The 22288-nt window shown below is 39.8% G+C and overlaps 1 protein-coding gene across 1 annotated transcript; it reads left to right on the forward strand.

Moving 5' to 3' along the window:
• The first annotated feature begins 505 nt into the window (after positions 1-505).
• LOC136784525 (mucin-17-like) lies at positions 506-13993 on the forward strand. The gene is made up of 16 exons (XM_066745224.1): positions 506-525; positions 585-2722; positions 3617-3894; positions 3986-4333; positions 4415-4738; positions 4821-5165; positions 5270-5570; positions 5653-6260; positions 6328-9467; positions 9559-10396; positions 10477-10723; positions 10807-11442; positions 11538-11855; positions 11943-12220; positions 12315-12719; positions 12815-13993. The coding sequence occupies exons 1-16, from the start codon at positions 506-508 to the stop codon at positions 12848-12850; spliced, it is 10260 nt and encodes a 3419-aa protein (XP_066601321.1). The 3' UTR covers positions 12851-13993.
• Positions 13994-22288: the final 8295 nt, after the last annotated feature.

The following is a 22288-nucleotide window of genomic DNA, read 5'->3' on the forward strand; positions in this document are numbered from 1 at the left end:
TTTTAGCTCATTTTAAGGATAATGCTTCATCTATTTACTTATGGACCTTCTCCTCTAATTCTTAATCCTTCTAAAGTTTAAACCTTCTATCCAATAGCGCAGGACTTTCGTGAACATCCGAAGCTGATAACTTTCTCCAATAATATATAAGTCTTATTCTTGTTATCTTACATGCGAAATCAAAGATCTGAGCGATTTCTCGGCGGACACGTGTAATATAGGAGGTGGTGTACGCTAATATAATGCCGCCGTTGTGCGAGTTAGAGAGTTATGAGCTTTGGTGCATTAGAAAGTTTCTCAAGCTTCAATCTCTTATTCCTATTTTCATTTGAAATACCTGATCGTTCATCGAACGAGCTCGGTGAATCATTCTTGTATCTCTTTTTTCTTCCATCTGGAGATCATTTCGAGTTCGTAGACCTACGCTCCTCCTACTAATAAAGCCTTGAGCCGACGCCGACGCCGACGCCGCCGCACGCGCGCCCACACGACAAAAGTCAAACATATGTGCTTCTCTGTCTTCTTGTACGATAATACAACAAACAATTAAACATACCATCTGTATTCTTAAACAATGCGCAAAGTGCAACTCGTGTCTGGAAGCTAACTCCAAAAGAAATTAAGGCTCTATATCTTTATGGTGAAAATTGCTCGATTTTGGGACCGATTCGATTGGGGCAAACGATTTGTGTAACACAAAAGTGGGATATCGCCTTTTCAGGTGAATTCTACGAAGCACCTTACGGTGATAGGATTTCGAATAGACGTGAGATTGGCAACTATAATAGGTGGTCAGCCTCCGATGACTACGATACGGATGGAATCGACGTAACTCCCGATACATATGCCGGAGAGCCACGAAAATTAATTAGTGCAAATGGCACACCTTTGCTTCATGAATTTTATGCGGAAGAACCACGAAACCTGGTTAGAACGGATGGCCCACCGTTGTCTTATGACGTTTATCCTGAGGAGCCACGAAAACGAGTCAGGATTCGCGTCCCCGTAACCCGTACTCGAACTGGCAGGCAGCATAAATATACCGTCGTCAGACGTAGAACCCTCGTTCCATACCAGAAAGAAACACGTATCAAACCTACTTCCACGCCTCGCAGGATTGTTGTGACGCGAGTTCGAAGTCTTGGACCGATTGATGATGAAATCGAAACTGCAAAATCTTTTTACGATGACTACGATCCGGCTTTATATTCGCTTGACGATTTTCCTGCAAGTACCGGACGTCACAAGGTCACCATTACCAGACGAAGAAAAGTCCAAGCCACGTCGATCGAGCCAACATCGATGAAGAAGGTTAGAATTACCAGAAAAAAACTGGTTAATGTCAGACCTGTGATCCAACCAACACCAACTATTGCTATCATTACAACTGGCTTTTATACTGCTCCTTCATTAGACGACTACGACAATTATAATGAAGAGAAATTCGAAGATGATACATCACCAACAGTAGATATAAATCTAAAAGAAACACCGAACAATATTGACTTTAAAGCTGAAGTTGATAATGGACGATATCCACAATCTGTGTCTGCTACTCGGACCAAGTTACCAGATCCTACTACTACTTATACACCTGTCATTATTACTGACAACTTCTTCCTTCCTCCATTCAATGAGGAGGAAGATTACGATGATACTACGACGACAGGTAGTCCTCTTGATATTACCACCATGAAATATCAGAAAAAAAATTTCTCAATACCTATATATGTTGCCGAATTCGAAGAGACTACGGCTGGATGGGAGGATAAAGCTACTACCACTAGCTTATCAACAGTTAACGAAGAAGTGGAAAATGAAGAGGATTTATTAACAACTACAGTAACAGGGCTCACTACTGAAAGTGAAGAAACAATTATGACAACGCGTAATTTCTCTGATGCTGATGAGGAAACTACTACAAAATTGCAGGAAACCGTTACAAATCCTCCTGAGACACAGGGTAGATCTTCGACAGAGTCATCGAGCGCCGAAGAAGTGACCACAGATAGATCATTGACGGAAACTCTTACAGAAACAGATAAACCTACCGAAGCGAATAAAGTTGACTTACAAGACGAAGATGTTGTAACAATCGCAGAACCTGAAGATGCATTAACAGTTATACCAATCCAACCGTATGAGCCAGATTTGTCCATAAACATCGATTCCTCCAGTAGTACGTTCAACACCCCAATTCTCGAAAAAGACCTAACATTACAGACAATTTCAACTAACCAATTGGACGATTCGGATATTCCTTCGGTTATACCATTAGGCGCGGAACATACTATCCAACCAATCGAATCTAGTAGTCCTGTTCTCAAGGTCACAACGACCATAGCATCACCCACGCCCGAAGACATCGAGGCTGGGTTAGCCGATGACCTGTACTTATCTTTATCGCGCCAAGATTTTCTCGAGATTCTACCCTCCAAACCGATCTCTAATCCTGAATCAGCCACCACTTCCTATCCTGTACTCGAACCAAGCACGAGCGTTTACTATACTGAGACTGTAGTGACTTCGACGAGACTCAGGACTTACACTTACGTCGTGACGAAATTTAACGGACTGGAAACACAAGTGACTTCCTCGACGACAGTCAGACCTAGAGTGACGACACTGACCTTAACGGTGCCCGTCACGGTGACGGTGACTCCTTCCATAGAGTCGTCATCCATCTCAGTTTCACCTGTGAATAATCCAGAACCCGCTGTTGGTGAGTAGCCCTTTTATCCCAAAAGATCATGCTCCTAACAATAATACTCGCAAGAGCACAATGAACGATCCCACTTAAATGTTAACGATGAAACGAGCCCTTTTTTTCTTGATTAGACAAATGTCAATCATGAAGAAACTCGTCTTTATATACTTCATCCTTAGCAGTTCAAAATACTGCAATAAAATTATCAGTATTATCGTCACGAGTATGACCTTTAACATTATTGCTCTTTCGCTAACGAAACCCTGATTCTCTATGACACGAATTTGGCGAAACGGACTGTCGACTGTACAAAAATTCGTTTACCCCCCTTGTCAATTAGTCAATGTACCTAAATAATTCTTCTGTATAAATGTGAAAACTCTCTGTGAAAACTGTAAATATTGTAAATTATGAATTTTGTATATAGCTCTGAATTGTTTGTCCTCTTTTACCTTTCTTTTTGTAATTATTTTACTGAATTACTTGATAATTCTTTGCAGTATTATTCTAGTCGCAATATATATACTGGACTTTACTGAATATCTATGGACAATCTTTTGTAAGATAAAAATTCTGGACGCAATTTTTCCCAATAAAAATAGCAAGGCAATTCAGGTGCACTTTTACAGATATTTGCTCATCTCATAATAAGCCTACTCTCAAACTGTTAAATACACTCTAATTTACAATAAATATGTACGATATACTTTTCTCTATAATTGACTATTGTATATAAATATTTCTTCTCATATCTAATATAAGTTTATACAAGTATATTTAACAATGAAAGTAGGAATTTATTAGAATAATACTTTTCAATAATTAAGACAAATGAATAGAGAATAAAGCTGTGAAAGTGCATTTGACACGAGTGATAAAAAATCAATACTAATGAAGTGTTGCGAATAGGAGAACATGAAGCACGGGATGAAGAAGAAGGAAGGAGATTTAATTTAGCAACACGAGTTATGTCGAACGGAGTTGAGGTCATCGTTGCAGGTCCTACGCCAGCTTTGAGGTGGGAAAATTCTAATCCTCAGCCTACGCTCACCTTGTCAGACGCTGTAGTCATGCTGCTACCTCAAGATAAGCCTAATGAGTTTGTTACGAAAACTTGCACTACCACGTTTACATATCTAAGCACAATTACAAAGGATGGAACTACTATTATATCAACAGAACAACAAGTAAGCGAAATTCTAGAATCTTTTAAGCTGCACAAAATTCAAGTAATTATATTCTATATTTGGCTGATTAATTTCAATTAAATTTCTCAAGGTCATAGCTAATACAGCTACGGAGGAACGCCACAGAAAACATGGATCTGAAACAGCAGCAGTGACTTTGGAAGCATCGCCAACGTTACGCACAGAAGTTTTCAAAACGACATACACATACTTAACATTGAACACTGATCATAAAAATGTGGAGGATGCACTTGAGAGTAGTACGAAAGTGATAACCAATACTGTAACCGCCCCGCAGCATTATTTAGATATGATACTGGAACCATCGGAAGCTCCAAGGCCAGAAACAAATACTTACTTGAGCACCAGAATTCTAGAAAAGACTTTTATGGAAGATGGAAGAACAAAGATTACTACTACCACTGACACAGTAACGCAGGTTAGTACCTTCCAATTTTGTACAGCTCCTTATTATAATGGTATCATTGTCGGTACCAAACTCAAAAATTTAATTTTACAGCTAATTGTTACGGAATCAGTACCTCCACCTCGTCCAACGAGTGTTACGACAACATTAACAGCATTAGACAACACGGAGGATTTAACTACAGATATCATGAAAACTTATTATATTACTTACACGTACTACAATATGTTTTTAGAGAATGGTAGCACAGTAGTTCGTACAAATATTGCTACATCTACGGATGTAGTGCTAGAAAAAGCACCCATCAAGAAAACAGCAACTAAAACTACCATGGTTAATCAAACTCCAGAACCTATTCAGATCTTTGCCACGAAAACTTACCTAACAACGTTCACCTATTTCACAACTTTGCTTCAGGTACACATTAGTTAAATTAATTAATACAAAAATAATATATTATTGTGCTAACAAATTATTGATTAATACTTTGTTTTATTAGGCAGGGGCAAATGGTGAAACTTCCACAACGATCTCTTCCCGATCACATATTGTAGAAAACGTGGTGACCGAATCCATTGCACCGAGCTTATTGGACGCTGGATACATGAGTGCACTGATGACCACAGCTCATCATTCCGATCCTGTGAAGAATGTTGTGACAGGTTCTACGATTATTTTTTTCGATGAAGAAGACCAAATTGATGCTACAAAGGCCAGCACTACTGCTGAAAGTACAGCGACAGTTGCAGTAGAAACAGATAGTACCAATAGTGAGAATGTGGTGTCATCTATGATTGCTGATGCTCCAGCATCTGTCAACACTTCTGAAGAATCCGACGAAAAGGTATAGTCAACCTTACAAATCAATTAAATGATTTTTCACCAGAATGAGAAAAAGCAAATGTATTAGTAATTCTTAACTGATTATTGAAATAATAGGAAGAGGAGACTACTCTGTCATCGAGTGAAACTCATAAGAAAAAACCTGTAACACAAAGTAGCAGCGATCTTCAAGTAAGTAATCTACTGAGTCTTGGATCGTTGGGAATAAATAGTCTGTCGGCCTTGGGACCAGTGATAACAGCGATGGCTGGTTTGCTGCAAGGAAAGCCCACAGCGACTCGTAGAAATGATACAGTGGCCCCCAATGTGGACGCTCAAGAAACTACAACCCAGAGAGCACCAATTTATATACCTGTTGCAGAATTTGCGGATGGTGATATTGAAACTGCAGAAAGTCAACATATTGGTAAGTAATGTGGTAACTATTTCTATCATTTTACCATATTAGTTATGTAAATGCGTCTAAAACGAATATGTTTTTTTCTCAGTTTCTCATTTGGTAAATCACAATTACATTGCTGAGACACGACATAAAGTAGCAAGTAGCTTAGCTGACGGTATTCCAATATCTCCTGGTGAAATTATTACGGCGAATAGCGACGTTATAATAGGAAAACCTGGAAAAATGGGACCAAGACCTCCTCAGATATACTCGAAAGATGAAGGTAATCTTGGTATGAAGCCACCACCATTACCAGTTCCAAATATACCTGTACACCCTGTACTGGAAGTAATTGAAGATGATCAGGAGGATTCACAAGGTCAGCATAGCCAAATAAGACCACAAATACAAATTTTACCTGCGCATCAGATTTATGAGGAACATCTAAAGATTCCCGTTACACTGGAAAGTAATCATGCACCAAATCAGCCCCAAAAACTTCAACCTGTAGGGCCTCTACCACCGAGAATTGGTTCTAAGCAAGATATTCTGGAAAACGATCCTCTTCTAAAGCCACCAAATCGACCAAATGTAGAACAATATGTTAATCCAAATAAAAATTTGAAGATTTCCAACTGGAACCTCGATAAACATAGGAGACCCTGGAGTGCTAAGGATCCTTTGAATCCACAATCTCCAGCCTCCTATGACGAGGTACGTTCAACGTTTTTGTAATAGCTGAATACATAACTTTTCACAATTAACAAAAAAATTCTTTTAGGTCCATTATGAAAATCCAGTAAATGACAACCCTCGTCCTGTTGAAGTGCAAAAACGGCCTCCGTGGGCCGAGAAAGATCCATTGTTACCCGAAACTTCTTTAATTCTTCATAGTTCCGAACCAAATACACTTCCATCCGAGCCAATCGTCTATCAAGTACCACACGTTATCGACAGGTCCCAGCCTTTATTAGTGAACATCCAGCCCAGTCAAATGGCTAACGTTGTCATTCCACCAGGCGGTACTCAAGCACTGATATTCGGTGACACCAATGAGCCACACATAAGTGGTCAATATTTCGACGATCCATCACCATATCCAGAGCCTGAAATTATGCCAGGAAAAGCTCCTAGTGGACATATTGCGTCATCGTCTGCTCCAATAAACTTCAAGGTTTTGTCTCCGAAGAATGGAGCAAGCCGTCCACACACAATTCCATTATCTAGCATTCAATTAGAAGGACACTATGGACGACCCGAAAAACCAGAAATTCATTTAATAAAGAGACCCGATTCCGCGATAGGTTCTAGCGGTCAAGGTCACGTTCATACCGAAATTTTGGTACATCACAGACCAGAATCTATAAACATACGGCCACAGTCAATACCGAGGCCGACAATTGTATCACATGTCCACACAGGCCATCAAGGTCATCAGCATCCACCACGAGGCGATGGTCCAAATCATCAGAAACAGAGCGAATTGGCTACTCCACCAAGAAGAACCGAAGTACCACTTGAATCGTCGCACAAATACATATTTTTAAACAAGCCTGATAATGGAGAGGATGTAGCTCTGAACAATAGTTGGAAATCTGGTAAGAAACCTCCTAGGATCAATATAGGCAGTCGTCCAAGACTACCACGACCACCAATACGACCTACCACGATTCGACCCAATTATGGAGAGAGGCCTAGCTTCGGCTTGAGGAAACCAATCTATCAAAGACCACCCTCAAAAACACAGGGAGTGTTTCCATTTCAGCAGCATCCTCCATCGTCGCCACACCAAGGCTATCATGAATCAACGAGAAAGCCTATATCACCAACTTCAATTAAACAAGTTTTCAATGGCCGTCCTCATGTTCACAATATTCAAAGTCATTTAGTTGATTCAGCTTCTCACGAAGATAAGAATGAGGATCATTTGCCAACTGGGACCATGGAATACCATAATCCTCTAGATTCAAAAGCAAAACTACCAGAAAATAATTTGTTCTTTGAATCATCATCGCCAGAAACAAAGGTTCCCGATTATGAACAAATTTCATCCAATAGTGAACATGTTTTCGATCACGAGTATGCTGGAAGCGAGCACAGTATGGAAGATACTGACAAACCTCAAACTAATAACTTCGAGGCAGCAAGTACTAATGGAACAATTTATATTGAACAGCCTTATAAATCTGATGAATCCATTAGTACTGTGATAGGAAAGCCACTTAAAGTAGAGCAGGGCATTAGTTATGGAAACGCTAATAACAAAACTCCTTTGATTCATAAAGGAGAGCCATTCAATAACAGAAATGATGAGATAAATGTGCAGATTGGATCTTTTGGACAAGGCTACGATAACGTTAGACCTTACGACACTCCTATTGTACAAGGTAAACCATTTGGAGTATACAACGGTCAAGTAAATTTGTCAGTACCTTATGGTTTTAAGCGAAACGACAATAAACCAGATTACGATGTTATTCATGGCTCTCCAATCATTTATTATGGAGACAAAAAACCAGGTTTTGTTAATCAGCCAAAACCAACTAACCAAACTCCTGTACAGAAACTTCCTAATGAAGATGACACTATAGATTTAAGGCCACCAGCAATTATACCGCAATTCAATCGTGAGACAGATAATTCAAATAGACCGTACCTAAAGTCTTATCATAATGCTAGACCTGATAAAAGACCAAGTTATCCAAGGCCAGAAATAATTACTAAAGCTCCTGAAATATTTGACACTAAAGTTAATTATAACATGAATGGACACGTCAGTGACTCGATGACCTCCCTTAGAAATAAAACATTGCAGGCCAATGTGAAGACTCGTAGACCCCAATATAATATACCTGGGCACAAGTTTTATAATGAAACAACAGCACACCCTAGTCAATCTAATGTTGGAGCGACAACGCATAATCCTGCAACAAGGGTTCATCACGAATATCCGAACATTTTAACCAAACCAAAGCCAAAAGTACCTGCACCGATTACAATATCAACCGGTATTAGGAAATCAGACTTAAATAAACCAAACATACAGTACTCCTTATCGGTAGAATCGACTGGAGAGGAAAAAGACAGCAAAACTCAAACTGAACGGCCTCCCAGTATGTTGATCACAAAACATACTATGAAGAATAATAAAAAACCAACGGATGAAACACTTGAAACCGCATATCAAACGAATTTTGCATTACCTGATTCAGAGGATGAAGATACGGAGATTCACGAGGTGAAAACAAAGCCTCAGCAATCGCAGAGCACTGTTAAAAATAAAGCAGACACCAATGTGCCTTCTAGGGATATGAGACCGCCACCCTTGAGACCAGCCGTACCAGGTCAAATAGAAAAACAGGAAGAGCAAGATTTAAAACCACCGCCATTGCCTTCTACTGAAGTCGTTGGTCTGTCTCCACCACCCGTTGACATCACAACTACGAATAGGCCAACAGACAACAGATTCAACCATGGTGCTATTGACGATTCAGACTTAAAACCACCTCCCAAGTATATTCCGTTAAAAGAATCAAATGCTCCTGCGATTCCACCCCCACCAAGCACAAGTATGGTTCCACCGAGTTTGAGACCAACTGTCACGAGACCATTTTTAGTAGAATTATTGTCTCAAGATATGGTTCCATCGACTTCTCTACTGAAAACGACAAAACCATTAGAAATTGCTACGATAAGGCCAGCAGTGGCGGTTTCTGGATCGATTCAAATTGCCACCGCAGTAGCAACGTCGCATATTCCAGTTATCAATGACATGGAATCGAAAATCCCAATCATTCATGGCACCGTAGATCTACCTGTCATTATTGATGTACCAGAAATCATGAGGCCCGTGGAAACGAAGATGACTGAACATGTTAGCATTTACACTGTTAGGCCGTTTGATACCAAACCTATCTCCAGGTAATATTTAGTTCAGTTAGGAGAGTACAGTAATTTTTTAATATAGGATGTAGAAATTATTATTATTAATGTTTTTTATTATTATTTATAGACCATCTGTACAGCCCACTTCAGTTTTAACGACAAATTTGGTTATTTCAACAAAACTAAGATCACCTCAATTGGATCAAATACAACCAAGCAAGTCCTCGGCATCTCGAGGAGATATTCATCCAACTGAGGCATATCCATTTGAAATTCCACAAAATCCAGTTAAGCGTCCTGAGAATCCTATTTTCCTTGAATCCAGCGACGATGTTTTACCACCGAATCAAGTAGAAGCAACAGAAACCCTAACTTACATTGTTGGAACGAACCAACAATCTCATTATAATCCAACAATGACAATAGATAAGATTACCAAGACTTCTAATAGACTTCAGCCCACAGTCTATAGAAAGAAAGAGCACCAAAATCAGAGCCAATCTTCAATTGTGACCAGAGTAGATAGTTCAATTTCAAAAGTGACGAATACTGTGTTACCTGAAAAGATTTTGCCGAATAGAAGAAACGAGACGAGTGCAAAAACAAAGGGTAATGCTTCCCAGGTAACTCATCATCAACATGGAGCTGAAAGAAACTCCACTCTCCCAGCAAAACCGAAGGAAGTCACTCGATTCAAGACCTCTACCGTTACTAGAGTGGAAACTTCCGTACTGGGATCCCCACCGACAACAAGAACTCTCTTGATCACTCACACCATGACTTCAACTACAGTGGAAACTGTCACAGAGACTTTGCTTAGACCAACGAATGTAGTAGCTACTGTTACATCGACAATCGTGCAATCCATTACTAAAACACCTACAGCCTACGATAATATTCATGATAACGATTCAATTTTCATTGTAATGAGTGATCAGAAGCCTCCTGCTCCAGGAGCTGAAGAGGTATAATAATTTTTATCTTTTCTGTCAAAACTCTCTGAACAATTAAATTAGATATTAAACTAACCACAATCATTATTCAGGTGGAAGCTGAATACGGAGATGAAGATATTTCCAGGGACGAACAAGATCCAGCTGGTAACGAGATTCATAGAGTCCTCGCTGGAGGTGTATTAGGTGCACCTGTGGTTCCCATTCAATCTGCAACGAGTCACTGCATTCCCGAATGCAAAGCTAACAAAGCTGAAATCTGTGCTGAAATAGGTAATGAGATGAGATGCGTGTGTCGACCTGGATTTGCGCGTATGTTCCCTGATAGACCCTGCAAACGTAAGACAAGTTTTTGTATTAAATGTGGAAATATTGTAATGTCGTGTTAATTGTATTACTTATATAATTTAATTTATTATTAGCAACCTACACATATACACTGAAAGTTGGTTTGGACCGAATTGGACACGAACTTGTGGATTACGAAATTGCCATGAACGATATAACTTCTGTGGCATATCAGCGTATAGCAAATCCAATTAAAGAAGCTCTAGATAGAACGATGATGCAGAGTGATTTAAGAGATGTTTATCGTGGCCTGAAAATTGCTGGATTTTCGCCAGATCCAACAAAAGTCGAATTTCACGTTCAGCTGAGTGACAATACGAACGAGAAGAGATTAAAGGAAGTTATTAGAAAATATTTGATGAGTGGTAACTTTAGTCTGGGTGGTACAGATGTCTACGCTTCGAAGAATTTAGATTTGGTAGATGCTAAGGATTTCAATGAATGTGGAACAGAGGAAGGTGGCCCGCATCACGATTGTTCACCTCACGCAGCTTGCTTTAACCTTCGTGGAACTTATCAGTGCTCCTGCAAAGAAGGTTGGGCAGATTTGTCGGAGAATCCTGCTTATCCTGGAAGGGTTTGCTCGCAAGCTCCTCTAGGCTGCGCTGGATGTAACAATAAAGGACACTGTGTAACTAATATTCATGGGCAGGAAGTTTGCGAATGCTTCCCATGGTATAGTGGCCAAAGGTGTCAAGTTAATCTAAAAGGTATTTTACTCTTCACTATTTTCTGTCGCGTCAAAGTTATAAGTTTACTATTATTTGTTATCTTTATTATTAATAATCCAATTGTTTTTTTTTAGTTCTACTAATAGCTCTAGTAACTACCGGAGCGATTCTTTTGGGTTTATTGGCAGTTTGCGTCGGCTTAGCTTGTTTCCGGCGACCAAGCCGAAGAGCAAAAGCTGGAGACAGACGTGCCATGATACTTGGAGCTAATGGCGGGGACACAAGCAGTGAAGGTAGCGTCACTGATCTTGCAATTCCTCATCATGTTCCTCATATTTTACCACCACCGCCAAAAATGCTAGCACCTTTACCACCAACAAAAAGACCTGTTAGAAAAATAAGTGCTAAACCTCGTCAGCCTCCGAAAAAGGCGACCACCACACCTTCGCCAGGTACTTTTATTTCATCTCTACTTAATGAATAAGATCATTTCTGAATTTTACCAAATAATTTTAATTTAATAATTTAAAACGTTGCAGTTCCTGTTAATGAGGAGCAGCGTGATAGATCCCTAACCGTTATGATTCCTCGGGCAAAATACAGATCGGTTCAACAAGCACCGCAAAGTTATAAATCAGGAATGAGTACTTTTGCTACCGAAGAGCACAAATTAATGAATTATTTGGAAAATGGTCCTCAACATTCAGGAGTAAGGAAACAAAGTGTCTCTAGTAATAAAGATTGCAAAGAAGCTGATCTTCAGATTGTTAGGGCACCTGTTGCTCCGAGTGGTGCACTTGTCAGTGCTGGCTTTCAAGTAAATAAAATTTGGCTAAATCTACTATTTAATTATTTTACAATTTTCCTGGTATTATTGGAATTTGTGTTAAACGCGCGAGACTTTCCTTTAGGTTTCCGCAACGGTGACTCGGATAGTAGACGCCGAGTCGACATTGGCAAGATCCTGCGACGAAACGTCAATGGAAGCATCGACAAAAGTGTTGAGAGCTGATCTTCAAGGTGATCTGGGATCAACATTGGCTCGATCTTGCGGAGAAACGACAATTCATGCACCGACTAAACTGCTCAGGTTGGATCTAGGCGAAGCTGGCTCGACTTTAGCGAGATCATGCGGAGAAACAACGATCCAGCCGCCTACAAAGCTGACTTCTGCTCGCAGAAATAGTATCAAGGACTCAAGAGACAACAGGGATACCAGAGACAGTGCCAGTGAAGGTCACACCATGGCAGAACGTGATCTAGGCAGCACGCTTAGATTGCCAGCCCAGCATCCACCCCTTTATAGCCCAGACAGGGTAAATTTTGTTATCTTATATCTTACATTTACCATAGTTTTAGTTACTATACAAAAATTAATCGATTAAACCTTTTCTCTCTTTTTTCGTTATAGGCTAGTGACCGAGAGTCCAACTTCGATTCTTTGTAGACACTCATCAAGTGAATGTCGGTGGTCAAAGTGGTAGAAGCCGCTGGACGGTAAACCACCACAGCAAAAATTTCTCGTTGCCAAATAAAATGTCGAGTGAAATTTTATATAATTGCTCCTCGACACTAAAAGTCACTGGACTATGCGGGTCGTACGAGGGAATTTTTGTAAACATAAGTAAACTCTTATATTCATCATCCATAAAATTTACTTTGCTTTAAAGCAAACGTTAATGATCTTAATCTAGTTACGAAATTATTTATTGAAAATTTATTTAATTTGAGATGGTATTAGGCAGAAATATCAATCCGTACGAGTCGCAATCTCCTACTTTTATTTATTTATATTCGCCAATATTTAAGTTTGTACATTTTCGCTTTGCACTTGTAAAATTCGCAAATAACAATGTAAGGATCATCGATTAATGGAGAGTGTCTATGGAGGATTTTGAAATGTGCTGAATGCGAGGCGAATAAATTAAAAATCCTCGTGCCAAAATACAACTAATCAAAAGAACATGGAAAGTTTCGCTCCGTTCTTACGAGGTTATTATTACATATCGTAAAAGAAATACCAGTGTCATAAATCGTAAAGACGTCGACAATGACGTCTCGATAACGTCGAATGCATTTATATAACGGAAGGAGACATTATTATTGTTGTTATTGTTTGTTTGTTTAGCCTATTTTCTACGAGTTATGTCATGTTGCCCGGCTCTGTTAAGAAATTTTAGAATTCGATCGGACCGAATTCTCTTTATTCGAATTTTTTCGTACTACTGAAAGAAATGTAGCAGATGATTAATAACCAAAAGTAGTTAAATGAAAACATGCACAAATTAGACTTTTGAGATCACTGTAATTCGAATAAAGACAAGTCATTTTCGGGAAAAAAGACAGAACCGCGGCAACGTCGCAAAAAACAACTCGGAAAAAATGAGGACTCGTTACATTTCCGGTGTATTAAGTTTAACTTGATAGTATAAGAGAAAGAATAACAAAGGACAGGTGTATTAACGAGATTTCATGTTATGTTTAACCAAATGCTCGGCTGAAGAGGGAATAAAATTAACAAGAGGAGGAACGTATTATTTTCGGAGGAAGAAACAAGATAAAGACAACCGTACCTTTCTTTTATCTACTAACTTGTCCTTTCTACGTCCAAATAAAGTTTCCTTTATAAATAAATAAATATAAATATATACGCTATTGTACATAGTATCTCCTCTCCGAAACCTCTTTTGCGTAATACTATTTGTAATTTTGTATACTTAGTGCCTGTATACTTATATGTACTTTTAATAAAAGTCAATAATACAAAAGAAATGATTTCACATATTATTGTGTAGTGGTTTATACATTATAGGAGTCGAATGGGGAAGAAGACAAAGTCCATATTCAACTCATAGCAATTTTATTTCGATCTAATACATAAGATGGGCAGTGACGAACTGACTGACTCTCGGCAAGGACAGTTCGTTCCTTGGCGGTTTCAACAGGCTCGCGCCTATCATAAATCTTTTTTAAAATAGCTATAATTATCAAATACTATTTATTCATCTATATTAATTTGTACGAAAAATTTGATAATTATAATTTAACTACAAATAAAGTTATAAAACTGTTAAGAAAAAGGTTTTTAAGTCTTAATATTTTTCAAAAAGAATGTCCTAGCGGATGTTTTGTGAACTAAAAAGAAGAAAGGTGTTTCTCGAGTTGTACGAGAGAGGGCCTACTGAGCCAGTAAAACAGAGACCGACAGACACTCTCTTCCAACTTATCCACCTCCTGCTGCCCTCACTCAACGCGATCCAACAATTTTTACTTTTACTTCAAATTGATACGATGTCTATGCTTGTACATAATGTTTATTATTTCTCGTTAAAAATAGGTTAATAAATGATGTAAAATGTAACTACCATGGTTTCCGCTCAATCGTTTGGTCTCTTTCGAAACCAGCTCTTTTCTTCCCACAATACTTTTTTTTTCATTTTCTCCGTTCATTCTTCTTCTTCTTTTCGACTCTCATTCCTTTGCTGGCTTGCCTTCTCTCGCGTTTCTGTTTCTCCGTTCTTCCACACATACCGGCGCATAAACACATTTCTCTTGGCCTGGGACGAGTCAGAAGAAGACTCAAGGGGAAAGCTTGCCGTGAAATTAAAATATGATGAGGGGCCTAGATTGAGATGCGAGTCATGTGTGTGAGTAAGCCAGAGAACGAGAGAGATGCAAAAAGCAACAGGGTGAGAGAGACCAAAAATCTTCAGGGACGCAGCCAGTTTTGTCTAAACTGGATGACACTCTACCTGTGCATAATATCAATTTTCTTGTTATACTCTGCTTGGCCACACGTGACCCAAGGACTGGTCAAAATAAATAAAATTATAGAAAAACAAATGCCAGTCATTATCCATGAAATTTTTAAAAGCTTTGCATAAACTCCTGTAATTTTTCAGATAAAAGCAACTCTATAAGTTTGTAGAAAAATGTGTTATAATAAAATGATTTTCTTCTGTGTTCCTGCAGCAGTTCTAATGACAAATAATTGATTTTTTAGCTCCTGCTTTGTGAGAGAGAAAAGAAGATAGGAAGATGTGTGAGAGAAAATGAAGAAAACAAGGGAATTATAAGAGTGAAAGTTTTAAGGAAAGAAAAAATAGTTTCCTTGGTGATTTTTTAGTCACCAATGCTCAACCGCAAGATTTCAATCGGGATGCTCGAGCAATGGAAGCCAATAACAGGAAAAGGACTTTAGGTCGTTTGGAGTACACAGCTATACAGAAGGTGGCTCTCTTTTTTTCCAAGAATTAACAGGTCCAACGCGTTTTTGCAATGTGTTGAGCACGTCAAAGAAATTGGAGCCCTCGTGGCTCTCCTCGTTTTTCTGCCCCCGACCCCCCGTCGTCCCTCTCTGCGAGTCACTTTTCTCAACTGGCCAGTGCCCAGTGACTCTCGAGGCGTCATAAAAAAGCCGACAATTCCAGAAACCAGTTGACATCAATTTATCAAGAAACACTTCACTTCATACGAGGCCCAATCTGCATATTCATATTTCGTCAATTCATTCCACAACGACGAAAAATCTCCAACAGTAGTAAAAACGCACGAACTGTCAGTGACAAATCTCTGTAATATTCAACGGTCCAGTAACGGTACAGCGAGTCAAGGATAAGATAAATAAACCCGTGAAAAGATTCATTACAAAAACTCATAATTGCCTTTCGTCGTATAAGCTTTACGATCAGCGTTTAAAGTGAGTTTTTTGAGTTTCGAGAAAATTTGGCAATATCGAAGGTGGGATTTTCGTTGATAAAATGGGAAGAGAGTTTTACGATATAGAAATACGGATTATTTGGAGTACCTAAAAACGGTTGGAAGCAGTTTAAGGGGCAACACGAAGGATGCTTTGGTCCGATTTTGCGACAATGTGGGTGCATCAGGGATGAATAAGGTCTCTTTATGTAGCTATGCATGCCATGGAACAAATTGTCCAGAAATTTCTCTGGTCGGTCCACTTTGTAGGATTAGCCGACTCACGCTTGGCTACCGGCAACAAATCGTCAGGTACCAGTTACCATTAAGCACCTATCACGTGGCTTGTGATCACCTGAGCACATAAGTGTACATCGGCGTGAAGCCCCCTCAATGATGCTGAATACCCTCGACTACCTTCACGTCGATCCAAAAACGAATCATTGTACTCGCACTGCGTGATAGTCCCATTGTTTGTAAACCAAGCGTAATCGTTTCTCCACAATCTGCATTCTCTACCAGTGCGCCACCCTCTTCATTCATTTTATTATTCCCTTTTCTATGTTATACAGCCCCCCACCTCCCCCCCCCTTTAATTCCGCTCACTAGCATCTAATCATCCGTCAGTCAATAACAAAGTAATAATTAAACCAACCGCTATCGTTTAAATCTACCAGATCGATTGTATAGAGAATAGAATTATATACCTAACTCTATCGTTCGTTGAAACACGTAAATCAGCCTCGTTGCTCATAAAATATTTACAAATTTTGATGATTTGACTTGGAGGGTGAAAAAATAGGCATAGCAATTGGCCTCTCGTAATTTGACAGATATTTCGCTTCGAGTGAGAGCTTCCTCTCGTTCGATCAGACTTTTTCAGCTCGTAGATTGTGCAAGAGAACTTTGAGCGGTGCTAATGAAGACATCAAAAGTGTTGAGAGAGCAACTGGAGAAACGGTGGATGACGAAGAAGAAGATAAAGAGGAAGGAGGAGGAGAAAAATGAAAAGTAGAAGAAGAAGAAGAGGAAGAAGAAGAAGGGAAGGTAGAATGAGAGGGGACGATGTGATGAGGAAGGAGAGGTCCAAGTTCAAAATCACCCACACAATGGCATTGGAGCATTGTCGAGCTGGCCCAGGACCGGATCGTGGCGCTCATAATGGCTTTGTGCCCGCTTCCTGAAAAGAGGCGAGTGTGATCTATGGGACCCCATACCGAATATCGTACCGACTATATGCCCACTACAGTCGTGGAACCAAACGCGTGAAAAGGATTTCACAGAAAATTCGAACACGAAGGATGTTGGCATTTATGGCTGTTCGGTCCGTTTAGCTGCAGATATACCTGTTTCTGCTTATGGACAGATTCTCCTGCTTAAGGCCTGTTCGCAGCATTCACCAATGAACGTCGGCCTCTTTGTGACCGACGCAAAATACTACTCGTGGTCACGCAATTCCGGAATTTCCAGCGGGAACACGAACTGAAACTACACTTATTTTCTAAATTTCCTATACTGACTGCATGAAAGGATTATAACACAAAATTTTGGCCACAAGGTATTTTATATATTAGTGTACATGTATATATATATATACATTCAATAGTTTATACAGAATCTTTAAACCTGGTTAAAATATTAGACTTAAAATGGTGAATAGCGGATTATTGGCGAATATCGTGAAGATGCAAAAGGAGAAGCTGTCAGGAGTCAAAATTTTCAAGAGACTCGTGGAAGTTCTCGCATTGTCAGATCCGTCAGTCACGGCGAATTTGGCGCAGCGAAACTTGAAAGGGTGTCCCTGGTTTACACGAGAAGTGATGGATCGCGTGGCCAGAGGAAAATGCATGTACTTTTACCACAGCAGCATGGCAGCGAAAAGCTGTCGTTTTCTGAATATCCTTCGAGCAAAGGAGATGAAAGCCAGGTAAATCCCGTCAAATGACAGGAACCGGTCGACTAATGTTCCACCATTGTGTCACTCATTGCTCTGACGATCCTCGACCACTATGAACATTCGTAAATCGTCACAGCGTTAAACTTGTATCTCCGCTAAGATTTTAAGCACCTGCTGAAATTGAACAAGATGTAGGATTTCGTAGAAAATTTATAACGTATCGCGCGAACCGTTATAAATTACGGCGATATATCGAGTGGGGGCTGTATATATATAGTTTCTCAGGCTAATCGATGAATATCGGTCGCTAATTAAGACACCGCGGCCACTTAATAAAGACTTGGGTACTGGTGGAAGCGGTTTACGCAACGAGCTGTATGTCATTAGGTGGCAGATTTCGTTTCAGGAAGCATCTCGAGACACCAAAATCGAGAGGAATGGAGACATACACACACACACACACACACATATATATATACGTATACGTACCTGTCGGAGCCCCCTGACTTCCACTCTCGGCCTACGTGGAATCTCCAAACGGATTTATCGAAGAATTTCAAATCCCATAAATCCACGACGAAAGCTGCGCGCAGCTTCAGATAAATATCATTGAACACGCACGCGGTGACTTACGAAGACTCTAAAAATGAATTTATGCGATGGCCCGGGTCTAGCCCTAGCTCTACCTCGCCTTCGCTCGTCTCGACGCGCGACCTACTGGCGAGCAGAACAAAATCCAATAACTGTATTTTACGTAATAATTAGACATCTCGTTATTATACCCTAAGTTAGCCTTAACGCGAGATTTAATTGTCGGATTTAGCGCTAGGATGATTAACACGGGTTGATTTCAAGCTCCACCCAGATTACTTTTCTCGGTGAATAAATTTCATCGAAAATCACCGCGCAGTTATACATACATATGTATATACATGCAGGATAATCGAGCACACAGCGATGCTTCACGCTTTCATTTGCTCCGGTGCGCGCGCGGTAATTTTATTGTTTATTTAGATGTTGCCACGTGTGAACAACGATGAAATCTCATTTTTCATGGTATATACACACGGAACGAGGCTGACGAAATTTTCAGGTCATGACGAATTTCGATGCTTTTCCGATCTCGCCTTGTCGGCCTTCAAAATAACAAAGGATGAAATTCGATTTTCCAGACACTCGTGCTTCGTTTCCCGTCACGGTGTGATCCGGTTTTAGCCGGGGAACCTAGAGAACGTGTCACTTTGCGACAGCAATAAAATGGACCGAGTCGAGTTTGACGCGAGATTATCCGGAAATGTATACTATAAGCAGACTCCCCCCCCCCCTAATTTTTTCACGATTTTTACGAGGAAACCCGACTAAACCTGCGGTGTCAATTCTTACAGCACAAAGTCAAACTAATATATCTATATATATATATATATATATAGTGAAATAAAACTGGAACGAATTTATACGTTCATCAATGATTTTTGAGAAACTCTCAAGAGGAGGGAATGTTATTTTTCACGATTTCGAGGTGGAAAATTTATCTTTTTGGTGGCGATTTCCACGGGGCGATGCAACTCTAATGGAGAGGATTTTTTCGAGCGCGCGTGATTAGAAGCTGTAGGATTCGTCACGATGTGGTTCCTTTGCTGGCCTATCCCGAAAAAGTTGACCGGTCAGCGACGTAATTAGCGCCAGTTCGATCTTTTGTGTTATTCACGGGCCGTCGGGAACGAGATGATTACCGGCTACGGCCCAGGCGTTGCCGGGCCTCTTCGAAAATGAAAAATCGTAGGGCCCTTTTGTGTACCCCGAACAGTGGGCACGCCCCGGCCCCCTACGAACTCACCCGACTCGTTCCGAGATCCTCTAAAGACCCCTGTAACGTCTTTTCTTTTTCCTGTCTACGCACCAACCCCAACCATATACTCTACTTCCCAATAAAAACCTTAAAAAAGCATTCAAATCTATTACAACGTTAACGAAAAATATGCCACGATCCAAGACAGTTATATATATATATACAGTGCATTTAAAATACAGACAAAAATCCGTCATCAATAATAACAATATCGGAGCAAACGAAAATTTGTTTCATGCTTGAAATAAGGAAAAAGAAACTATACATATATAACAAGATTATAAAAGATTCTATTGAATAAAAAGAATATTTTATGCTGCTGCGAGGGCTCGATTAATTCTCAGTACAAGAATGCTTGCTCATTTTCGAGAATGAGATAATACATCGTTTCGAGAGCGAGCTAATTATGATATCATTCTGCGAGGGGCGATAAAAGCAAAGAAAAAGTTAACGCAGCGCGAAACTAACGTAATAATTTGACTTCCACTTGCAGTTTGGCCTGTGAGTTAACTTTCCGGTGGATTAGCGCGAGGGCCAAGGGCATAATGACGAGGACGAGTGGGCAAAGAAGAATCAATTTGAGTTTTTCTTGCGTTGTGCGAAGAAATCTTGGAGAAAGATAGACAGAGAGAAAGATATGAAGCGAGAGAGCAAACACGGAACAAAGGGGTCCAGGGTGACTTGCGAAAGGTGGCTTCTTATACGGACTCGGGGCCTGGCATCCGTGCACTCGGCCTCTTGGGTCCGGGCGGCCCTATTCCTCGTGGAAAAACAATGAAGGCGGCTCTCGATCGGCCAGCACTCACTCCGCATCTGATTCGCCATGAAGCAAACAAGAAATCGACCACGATGGCTTCTGCTCCCGCTCCTGTTTCTCTTCTCTCTGCTACCGACTACCCCCTCCCCCAGCTCCACCACTTTCTCACAACCGCTTATTCCACTCTTTAAACTGCTCAATCCATTTCAACCGTTCCATTCATCAATTCCTTAATAAAGTATTATGCATCGGCCCATCACGAATTATACTTTCAAACTTTCGAATATCCATCTTGCCGAATTTACTTATGTAACTAGCTGTTTTTTCTTACCCTATAACAACATCAACGACTTACAGAGGAGCTTACAAAAGCTTATGTAACTTTAGACTCATCTCCAATTAGTCCTATCCATCTACAATATTAACGTAGTAGGCTAGGATTAATAGATAAGCCAATACGAGATAAATCTCTTCTCCTTCAGCAGCAACAAAAAATATATTAATGTTGAGAAAGCTTATACTCTTTGAAAAAAAGTTTTTTCACCTAGTTGTTTATTAATACTGATGGAGAATCAGCATCCTGTATCTTGTAAAGCCAGACTAAAAACGTGACTCTGCTGCACCTGCTTTAACTTGTGCTCCGCTGCTATCTCCACTTGCGTAATTAACATATCTGACCTATCTATATAAGCTCAACACATAATTTATAATATCGACTATACCAATTTACAAACAAGCTGCATCAAGACAACTACAGTAGCTTTAAATAGGCTGATTACTAACTGTAATAATTGATTAATAAATATTTGTTAGCTGCATCTTTATTACTGATTGGGTTGAAATAAACAGCTTTCATTATTCCAATAAATTTCTTTTTGTTAAGTGTGTATATACTCTCACATAAAATCATGTTTATGTAAATTTCACTTTTTATATACTTTAAAAAAGAATATGTAATTTCCTTAGTATTATCGATTAATTTATGTTATAACAATACTTTGTTTGTCCGTTGTGGATTTTCCAATTCTCAGTCAATAAAGTAGCATTGCGATTTTACCGATTCTCACCCTTCCCACTGTAATACTAATGTACCATGAAGTACCATGACGGGCTAATCACTGGCAATTAGTAGGAGCTTCAAAGGAATGCAATGTTAGAAGCGTCTAGCACGAAAGAACGATCAATCAAAAAGGCGAAAAGCTGTCGAACGTCGTGAGGGAGGAGAGATTGGTTGGAGAACAAAGGATTTGCCGGTTTAAATAGAAGACTGGTACCCGTAGTGGCGAGGCAGCTTATTCGTTTCAGTCAGAAAGTCACCCGAGATTTTGAACCTCCACACAGTAGTTTCTGCCGACTGCTGGTGCCAAGCCGAGTGTGAATTTCAACCTCATGCCTTTCGCTAATTCCTAGATACCTTATCTGGAAATCTCGTTTAGAAGCAAGCTACTAACTCTCGACACCTTTCCAGCGGTAAGCTCAACTTAGACAGCACGGAAGTAACGGGAGCAGAGATAGGGAAAGATATGCCAACTTTTAGAAAAACTCGCAGATCCACAAACGAGATAAGCGAGATCCTTTTTTCAGGACAGCGTGTTTTCAAAATCGTAAACCGTGCGAAACTTATATATTTCAAAGAAACTGGATAAATCTGTATAACAAAGTTTTAACTGCTTTGGCGTGGAAA

Source organism: Prorops nasuta, unplaced genomic scaffold (genome assembly GCF_024137725.1).
Source record: "Prorops nasuta isolate Cenicafe-Biocafe unplaced genomic scaffold, Cenicafe_Pnas_1.2 PNAS00003, whole genome shotgun sequence".
Taxonomy (NCBI): Eukaryota; Metazoa; Arthropoda; class Insecta; order Hymenoptera; family Bethylidae; genus Prorops; species Prorops nasuta.

Excerpts from the sequence above, each read along its gene's own strand:
- LOC136784525 (XM_066745224.1), top strand. The coding sequence starts at position 506 with ATGTGCTTCTCTGTCTTCTT. Across the intron at positions 5,571-5,652 it reads TGCAGAAAGTCAACATATTG|TTTCTCATTTGGTAAATCAC; the intron begins GTAAGTAATGTG and ends TTTTTTTCTCAG. Across the intron at positions 12,221-12,314 it reads TTGTCAGTGCTGGCTTTCAA|GTTTCCGCAACGGTGACTCG; the intron begins GTAAATAAAATT and ends ACTTTCCTTTAG.